Below are 9,794 nucleotides of genomic sequence, written 5' to 3'. Positions count from 1 at the left end.
AAGCCTCCCTCCATACACTTCACCTTAGAAACAGTTTGATTGAGCCATTGCATGGGTGTATCCAGTCCCATGATGAATATTATCTTGATGAAAGATTGCAACACACTTCCGTAATGAAATGTTCTGCTGCTGTCCTGCAGACAAATGCATCAGCAGTCAAAAGTATTGAGCAAGGTGAGAGAAGGAGATCAGTATCTGCTCTTCCAGGAAGACAATGAATAGTTTCTGACTAAGGTCTGTTTTCTATATGGAGGGTGTCATTTCAGTTAAAAAATATTTCTCATTTCATCTTGTGTAATAACCCATTACTTGTCATAATATCACTTGTATTGTTAGAAGAAGTTACATATTGTATATAGCTATGTACTCTAGGCCTCCCTAAGCACAAATACAGCATATTGTATAACTGTAGTCTGAAAGGATGTCAAATAAAGTTCAGTAAATGTTTCACATAGTCAGGTCAGGAAAAAGAGACAATAATAAAATGATAATGTATATTATATATTCTTTAATGAATAGTAAGCACTCCCTAAAGATGTTCATTCAAGTTGCAGTTATGGTCCTATAATGCAAGTTTAGTGTTATGCAAACAGACACCTATGAACCACTATACCTAGTTAATAAAATGTACCACTGTCAATGTAAGATCATTTGGTAGAATGTCTATATGGTGTCAATATGAAATAAGTAGAAATCATATTTTCATTTATTACATCCTCCAAAAACATTGCAAACAGTAAGAATTAGGTTGACTGTGATTGACAACATTATTTCATTGAGATCGTCTGAAACAAAACTTAAGTTATATATTTGCTATGGCTTTAAATCATAAGGAATAAACTCCTCCCTCTTAAGTTGTTCCTCTGTCAACTCGAGAGAGAGAGAAAAAAAAAGCCCTCCTCCTCCTCCCCGTGCATCGGAATGGTTAAACGAGAACATGCATGGAGGACCCTGATACGATGGGGGAGTAGCTGAAGTTGTCTCAGACAGTAATTCGCTGTGTAACAGTCTCATTGAAACTCGCACATAGTGAATTAAACTGTTAAATAAGTCTTCACGAGTGGCCGGTGATGGAAATAGGGAAGATGAAAAAAGGGGAAATCTCTTCGCTCAAGATGGAGCGCCGTGCACTGGCGGGGCAACAACATTTAACGCTTCTTTAATCGGATGTCATGTAGTTTTCTCGTCGTTTTGGTGGATCATGTAGTAAAGTGTTTGCGCTTGCATGTAGTATGATATTGAGTCCGATATGTCTAATGTGACGCCGAGTAAAAGCGTGGAGTGGCTGCAACTCGAGTTGGAGTCCGGAGGCACTTCTCTGCTCTTGTTGGACTGTCGTTCACATGAGCTTTTTGAGTCGTCCCACGTAGAGACCGCCATAAACCTGGCCATCCCGGGGCTGATGCTCAGGCGGTTCAAAAAGGGTAACATACCCATCCGGACTATCATCCCTAACCACGACGACAAAGAGAAGTTCAATAAACGGTGTAAGACGGACACCGTGGTCCTGTACGACGAGAGCACCGTGGACTGGCAGGACTGTGGAGCACAAGGGTCGGTGTTGGCTCTACTTCTTCAGAAACTATGGGAAGACGGCTGTAAAGCATTTTACTTGGAAGGTAAATCATTTCTCTGTCAAATTAACCACACGGTCCTTTAAATTACAGGTGAAAACATGTAAAGGGCAGGAAACATAACTTCTATCGTGTCCGCTCTTCAGTCTCATTCGTTAAAACGTCAAAAGTGACGTCGACTCAACTAAATGTTGTCATTAGTGAATATGTTCGTAGTTCAGCTGATAAATATTAATATAAACTATTTTTAATAAGGCTTGGAGGTCTTGTAAGTAGACACGGTCCCTGTCAAATGCAAATACAAATGTTTAAAACTTCCAAGTTTTCTACAGTGAACCTTTTTCACCACGAGCGTTATAGCCAGTTATTAACGTAATCTTACGTTACACACGTTCACGTTACTCCCACGTTGACGTTAACGTGTTGTGAGCTTAGGTTTTTTTGAAAGCTGTTTCAAAGTTTGTGTTTCGTGTGTCACTGAGATTCTCAATTAAAATTCCAAAATGGCCGCGCCATGTTTTGCTCCAGCAGGAACAGGCATGCATTTCATGAATGGTGTTTTTTGGGGGGAACTTGAGCTACTTTCTTGCTGCTTTCCTTTATTACCTATGAGCCTGATTGGCATTACTCATGATTAAAATAACCATTTCATATGAGATGCCCTTTTTTTTTTTATTAGGAAAAAAAATGTCATCCCTATTGATCTGAGTTGTTCATTTTTGATTTGGCTCTCATCCAGGTGGATTTGTAAAGTTCCACACAGAGTACCCAGAGCACTGCGAGACCCTCCTCGACAGCTCCTGTCCCAGCTCCTCGCCTCCACTGTCTGTTCTGGGTATTGGAAATCTCCGGATAAGCTCCGATTGTTCAGATGGGGAGTCTGATCGAGAGCCCAACAGTGCAACGGAGTCCGAGGAGAGCCCCGTCCCCAGCAACCAGCCTGCCTTTCCTGTACAGATCCTACCTTACCTTTACCTGGGCTGTGCCAAAGACTCCACTAACCTAGACGTGCTGGGCCAATACAACATCAAGTACATTCTGAACGTCACACCCAATCTCCCCAACATGTTTGAGCATGACGGCCACTTCAGGTACAAACAGATTCCAATTTCGGACCACTGGAGTCAAAACCTGTCACAGTTCTTCCCAGAGGCCATATCATTCATAGGTAAGTAGATCTATTACTGTTAGTTTGATCTTTACTCAAAACTAAGAGTCACACTCATGCTTCCCAGAATCTGAATTTGGTCCTAGAGTGTGTTTGTGTTGTTTGTTTTGCCACAGGCAGTATAGTAACCCAGTGTGTGTTGGGTTTAACAATAAAGGCATTGTTATTATGATTAATACTTATATACTTAGTTATACAAGTGCTTTATAGGCAGTCCGAAAACAGAGCACCATACATCGTACTCTCGAAACATGAAAAAGCGCCAAACGAGCCCAACAGAGGGGATAAGATGTATAAGATAACATGCAACAAACAGCTGAAACTCTAACAAAATACTAGTAATTAGTCAACTAGGAGATGACTAACTCAGTGTTGTTTATACATTTTATTACAACCATCTGATCGATCACCTGCTTGGTTAATCATTTGACTAAATACAAATCAAAGTAAGGCCTTCATTGGCTTAGCTTCATTGTCAAAAACTTGTCTGGCCAAGTAAGTAGGATAGGATAATACTTTATTGAATACTTGAGTGAGTGTTAGGGTCCCACAATTTTCTGATTCTTTGAGCTTAAAGTTTTTGGGCATGTTTCTGACATAGTTTTCCTCACTGTGCGTGCGACTTAATTAAGCTCTTTCTTTTGTTAAGGAAACTGGTGTGTGGAAGTGTTTGTGGAACTTGTGATAATTATGATTATCGGTGGTTAATACACACAAGTTCAACCCTTAAGCACTTGTGTCTGTTTCACTGTAGTAGTAGTAGTATTGTGGAAAACATCAACACACAACTCTGGAAAGTGAATCTATATTTTCCCGGTTTTAGATTGGCACCAAACCCTTTGTTTCACTTCAGTTTCTTTTCTGTTTGTGCCTTTTAGAATGAATGCACCTGACACCGCGGCTTACAACTTGTTTGTTTGGCGGTTGCAGAGCTGTTTATCGTCATGAACTAGTTTCCAAAAGGTTTCGAGGTAGAATGAGGAAGGAAGTGCTGTTTCCACTCTCTGGGGTTTGGTTTGATTGCAGTGCGACAACTTAGGCGTTGCGTTGTTTGGGTGACGGTTGTTTGTGTGACCTGTAACTATGTACTGCATACTAGGTACTCTGTTTTCAAGGTTTGAAGAGTTTTTTGAACGGAGGAGTTAAAGCTCTGTCAGCAGCAGTAGCACATGTTACTATCAGAAACTTTTGTTTCATTAGTCAATACAAAAAAAAGACTTCAAAATCGCACAGCAACGTACAAAGTTAGGATATTGTTATTTAGGAAAATCTAAAAACTATAAAAGTTGTGATGGTTTTACTAAAAGATGTCCTTGAAAAGCTTTTGCTGACCTCAGTTTCCCTTTCCTCTCACAGATGAGGCTCGGTCTCAGCAGTGTGGCATCCTGGTCCACTGCCTTGCTGGCATCAGCCGCTCGGTCACCGTCACTGTGGCCTACCTGATGCAGAGACTCAACCTCTCTCTCAATGATGCTTATGACTTTGTCAAGAGGAAAAAGTCAAACATTTCCCCCAACTTCAACTTCATGGGACAACTCCTGGACTTTGAGAGGACACTGGGGCTGCACAGCCCCTGTGATAACAGATCCACCAGCAAGGAGCAGCTCTACTTTACTACACCGACCAATCACAACGTCTTCCAGCTGGACACGCTGGAGTCGACATGAGGAACGATTGGACAACCTTTTTTTGTCCTGTCCTTTTGTGTCTTTGTCCTTTGGTGTCTTTGTGTGCTTTTTGATCGTGTGAGATGCCTAATTAGCCGACACAAGCAGTAAGTCAGTTACAGAGTTTGTGCACTGAAAGGAAATGCATTGAAAAGTTAGACGAACAAAGCATGAACGGAGAGACTCTCAGAGCCTGTCCAAACGCCTTAATATCTGATACAAGGGGAAATGTTGATGTCCATACATGGCGTTTTATCAAAAGTCATGTACAGCCATAACAGCAGGACATTTCATAGCTTTTCTATTAAACAAGGAATGTTGTTTGACTGTTATCTGTTGCTCACCAGCTGATGAGTGGATACTATGTTGTCGTATCAGTTATGAATATTGCCTTGATGGTCTCTAAGGAGTCTTTGGCCAATCAGAATGTTTTCTGGGGACCAATCCAAAAGAAGTTATGATGGTACTCCAGCTGAGGTAAATAAGCTACTACAGTGATCCGGCCTCAAATTATTGTCCAGTTTTTATCCTGCTATGACTGTTTGCAGCACTCTTAATTATAGCAGAACTGTTTTGCCACACAAAGCATCACTTTTCTTTTTTTTCTTTTAACAATATCAAGCGGCCACTTTAGGCCAAACATCACAGATAAAAACAAATATCCTCCTGTACATTCTGTTGCTTATAACTGCATTATCTGCATGTGATTACATTCTACCAATGCCCTTTGTTTTGTAACCTTTAGGTCATATTGCCTGTTGTTGTGGTTGAGGCCTTTGCCATACCTTAACACAATGTTTGTTAGTAACCAGGTCGAGGCATGGTGTATAGGACTGGCCTTTTGGAACAAATGTGTGAGTACCATAAAGGGTATAAAGGAATGGATGTGCACCTTAGTTTTTGAATCCCACAGTCTTCAGTCTGCAGCTACTCCCTCTGTGGCACAACAATGTTAAGGGAAACCTGATGTGTAATTAGCTGTTCTCCGTTGCCAGTCTCGTCGCTGAACAAACTCGAGAGTTCAGTGTACGAGAGGGAATGGAAGGACATGAGTTTTGAAAAAAAAAAAAAAATGTGTTCTTACCTCACAGAGAGACATTTTCAGGGATTTTTATACAAGGCATCTGTATCTCGTCATCATGGCCTCTAAGTGCATCCAAGGGCTGTTTTTGTTTGGTCTGTTTGTAAAGCTGTACAGAAAAATGTGGTTGTTACGGGGGACATTTTTTCAACAAACCATGAAGGATGCGAATGTGACCCCTTTTTTCCACCCTTATGTATAGTATATGTAAAGCTAAATGTCCAAGACATTCTGTACAAGTTTATACAACAAATATATTGTATATTTTTACTTGAATATCTTTTGTTTGTCCTTTTTTGCACTGATTTTCTTTGAACTGTTCTAAACCGAAGCAGTAATGTAGTGAATTCAGGAGCCCAGGGTGCTCAGTGAATGCTCAGCATTGCGATTAGGCTTAGGTGTGGTCAGTCAGATGTCCCTTTTCTGTCCGCTTTGATGCCTGGCTTCCTGTTTCCCACAGGCTTTTCTGACACATATACAAGTGACAGGGCCAGATCTGTCAATACCACAGTGCAGTCACGCCCACTGCCAGTCACTCAAAGAGCGCTCAAAGGAAGAGGAAGATGACACAGCATGTCCTCGACCACATAGACAAGACTTCCGCAGGTTCTCCTCTGCAGCTAGGGGAGTTACACAAGTGATAACAATGTCGTGCTGTAGCTACTTTAAAGTTAATAAGCCCCCGGTTCTACAAATCCTTTGTTGTTTCATATGAATTAAACATTTATTGGAAGAAATGCAATTTCCGGTAGGGTCATAAATGTATTATGTTGTTTTTAAAAGAGGAAATGAGAGTGTCCCCATATCTTCACATCTATGTTGCCATTTAGAAAGGGAAGTTTGCATCATTTGTGCTCTATTACAAGTGAGTATTTACACTTCACACTCAATTATTTCATTAAAAAGAGAGCAAATCTTTGAAAACAATGTAGGCCGGGTATTTTTAATACCAGGAATACAGGATCCAGCTATTCCCAAGCTGCATCAAAAAGAATTGATTACACAAGGCATGGGTATTTCCAGATTTTAGTTAGTAACGTTTCTGGGGTTATCTATGATTTGTGCTTCATTGCAGCTCTCCCAGAATGTTCCCTTTTTGTATTGTTTCGTCCCTGTCTGGGAGATTTATTCCTATGTTCTTTGCCAGATGACAGAAAGATGATGCAGTGAATTCCCTTCCCTGAAGAAATCATTTTAAGAGCAGAAGCCAAGCTTTCTAAGGCAGAGGGGGAAAAAAATAGTTACAGGGAAATGTTCTGTAGTTGCTCTGTGCGGCAGCTCATGGTCCAATAACTGTCACTCTGTGGGATTTAATGGCTTAAATACAGCGCTAAAACTGTTTTAGATCCAGCTTTGGGGGCTGACATGACTGAGATAATCATAGCAGGCCAAAAGTGAAATCTTGAACTTTTCCAGCAGCAGTATAGCACATGAAGAGACTTGCCTAGCAACACCACACAGTTGTGATTATAAAAGCTACTGATTGATGGGTTTTCCAGCGTGACTGAACCTGGCTGGCCACATACCTGCAGGGCAAACCTATGATTAAGTCAGAAAAGACACTTAGGATAAGACAGGTAATAGGTTGCTGCAGAGTATGAAAGATAGTATTACACTGCCTGAGGATGATGAGAGTGAGAATCATTAAGCACACGGGCCTTACCTGTAAGTGGATCTGTGCATTGAAAGCATATTGGCAGCAGTACATAAATGAGTAATGGTTTATGTATGAATACACACCTTTTGATAAGCTGTGTTTATTGCGTTGCATAGCAGAGGTTTCAAACGTCTTCTTTCACATATGACATGGAGTTGCTGTTCTTGTGTGGGATTCCCTCGCAGCACCTTTTACTACACGTTGGCTCCAACTTTACAAAACTGAGTCTCGCCTGAGAGCTACGAAGCCGCCTTCTGCTTTCTCTAATTATAAATCATTTTCTGCTGCCGACTTCAAAGCCTCGGTGTAGGGTCTGAACTGCTTGTGTAAAGTTTCTCCTGGTTACAAAGTTACACTAGAAATTAGGTATAAAGAAAGCATGCCAGTTCTTTAAGTGAAATTACAGATTTTAGACTTTTTTTAGTAAAAGCTTTGATGGGGAAAAATAATGTCCTCATATATATTTAAAGGAGGATGCCAGAGTGATTTTTTCTTCCTTTTTTTTTGTTCTGACAGCATGTGTGTATTTTAAAACTGTTCACGTAGCACATGCATGGAGTATTTTTGTCCTGTTTTGATCACCCATGAAGGGAAGCAGAGGCCGCTGCACTGCTTACTCAGCAGTAGTTGATGGGGAAGCAGATGTGCATGAGCCTGACATGATTTTTAGCTCGAGGTGGGGGCAGAGGGGGGTGGGGGTGTTTCTGTTAGCAAGCATGGTTGTATTGTGTGGTGTGTGTGTGTTTTGTAGGAGCTGAGCAGAAGCCAGTCGGAGCTGGTTCACACCTGCTGTGGTTGTATGAGCATACTTAGCATTCTGAATGACTGACAATCATTTCACAGCTGCTGCTACATCTGATGCACAATGACTGGAATAGTCCATTTATTTAGATAACCCACTCTGAATGAAGAGAGTCATTTTTAAATGAGGACCAATTCACCTTGTAGTCTGTGAAGATTAAATTAGTGTTTTGAAATTCGATAAAATGTTGCGAAAAGCCGCCTTTACTGCGGGGATTTTTACTCCCACTGGTCTCACTCTGCTTGTGTACAGCAGATGTTCAGGGCCAGGGAGAATAATCCTAATCTCAGTATTTTGCCGAATGCTGTCTCTGACATCATGCAACTGCAGAGGGGATGACATAGTGGATGCTGTGCTTGCTGCCCTCTCAGCCATGCTGTCTTTATTTTTGTGAGAGCATTTACTCAAAGCCTTATGAGAGGGATACAATGCATTCTCTTTTTTTTCAAGCTGGGATGACAACATGAAATTTCTGCATTCTTCCTAAACTGTATCCATTAGCGGTCATAGTGAAACAGGGAAATACCCTTTAGCCATGGTTTAATGGAGGCATGTATAACTGTATTCGAATGGCATGTTTCATCTGTGATTTCATCTGCTCTTGCTTAAGATTGCCATTCGATTCTCGGAAACCTTGAATCACATTGAAGCCCCATTTGCAATGCTTCCTTCTTCCCAATGTTTGTAATGGAAAAAAGAATAGATCCAATGTGAGACAGTCCTACACAGGCACAGAGAAGGACATTAAGAGGCTGAACAAGGCTCAACGCCCCCATATACAGTATGTAGTATATTGAAAACATGTTCCCATTACTACATTCCTTAAACAAGATACTCTAAATCTTTTGTTTATCTCATTGAAAATACTTTCAATCCATCTAATCCAACAGGTAGTATCCTAACCCTCCAGAAACCTACTGTAGATATAATATCTTCTCTAAACAGCCCTTATAACCCTCCCTACTAACTCTTGCGCAACATAAATATTAATATTAATATTATAAGAGACATGTATGTCGTCTGGAGAGCAGGAAAAAGTGTTAGTTTTGGCAGGAAGAATAGTGGGTCATGTGTAAAGTGGAGCCACATGGAATAATAGTGGCAGAGCGAGGCAGCCATCTGTTTACACCAGAAGTCTCCCATTTCGTGGCCAATTTCACCATCCGGTGATGTTCAGTAGCCTGCGCTCACCAAGCATGAGAACAAAGTGATATTTGTTCTCAGTTTAATCTGCAGCACAGAGACTAAGAGGGGAACATCCCTTGTGTCCTGCTAGACCCAACAAACACTAAAGGTCATCTGTCTATCATGTGTTCATGTTGGGACCTACTCAGGAGGCCACGCTGGGAACCGTCTTGCTGTCTGGTATGCCATTCACAGAAGGCCATATGTTGCTCACAGTACAGAATCTGCGAGTGAGCCAAAGAGCACGGCTGTGCCTCGGGATGTTCTAAAACATTAGTGACAAAATCAATGATGTCACAGTGAGGGCAGGGGTCTCCAAGCGTCTGTCACATCAACAAAATACTCATCAAGCCTGCTCCAGAACACGTCTCAAACTATGTTTAGTCATCCCTTATTTCTCTGGCCAGACATTCAATTGAATACAGCATTGGTAACAATATACATTTCCTATGTTCTGTCCTTACAGTGTCTATGGTTTACATTTGCATACTGACAATGAGTCAATTTCGTTTGTGAAATTTGTTTTGAAAAGGGTTTTCTATTGACAAACTTATAGTCTCTGTCCAGAAGTCTACTTACCACTATACTGTCTTTCAGCGTGTTGTTTTGGTATTCCTCCTCTTATCTATAATGTTTTAGCTGATTCTCACAGCTCTTATA

General features: G+C 41.0%; 1 protein-coding gene across 1 annotated transcript; it reads left to right on the top strand.

Annotated features, from left to right (window-relative positions):
• Positions 1-907: 907 nt before the first annotated feature.
• On the top strand, positions 908-5,766 carry LOC132989358 (dual specificity protein phosphatase 7-like). The gene is made up of 3 exons (XM_061056947.1): positions 908-1,619; positions 2,314-2,742; positions 4,099-5,766. The coding sequence occupies exons 1-3, from the start codon at positions 1,250-1,252 to the stop codon at positions 4,407-4,409; spliced, it is 1,110 nt and encodes a 369-aa protein (XP_060912930.1). The 5' UTR covers positions 908-1,249; the 3' UTR covers positions 4,410-5,766.
• The last annotated feature ends 4,028 nt before the right edge of the window (positions 5,767-9,794 follow it).

This window comes from Labrus mixtus, chromosome 15 (assembly GCF_963584025.1).
Source record: "Labrus mixtus chromosome 15, fLabMix1.1, whole genome shotgun sequence".
Classification (NCBI taxonomy): domain Eukaryota; kingdom Metazoa; phylum Chordata; class Actinopteri; order Labriformes; family Labridae; genus Labrus; species Labrus mixtus.
This window is presented reverse-complemented; position numbering and strand designations above follow the sequence as displayed.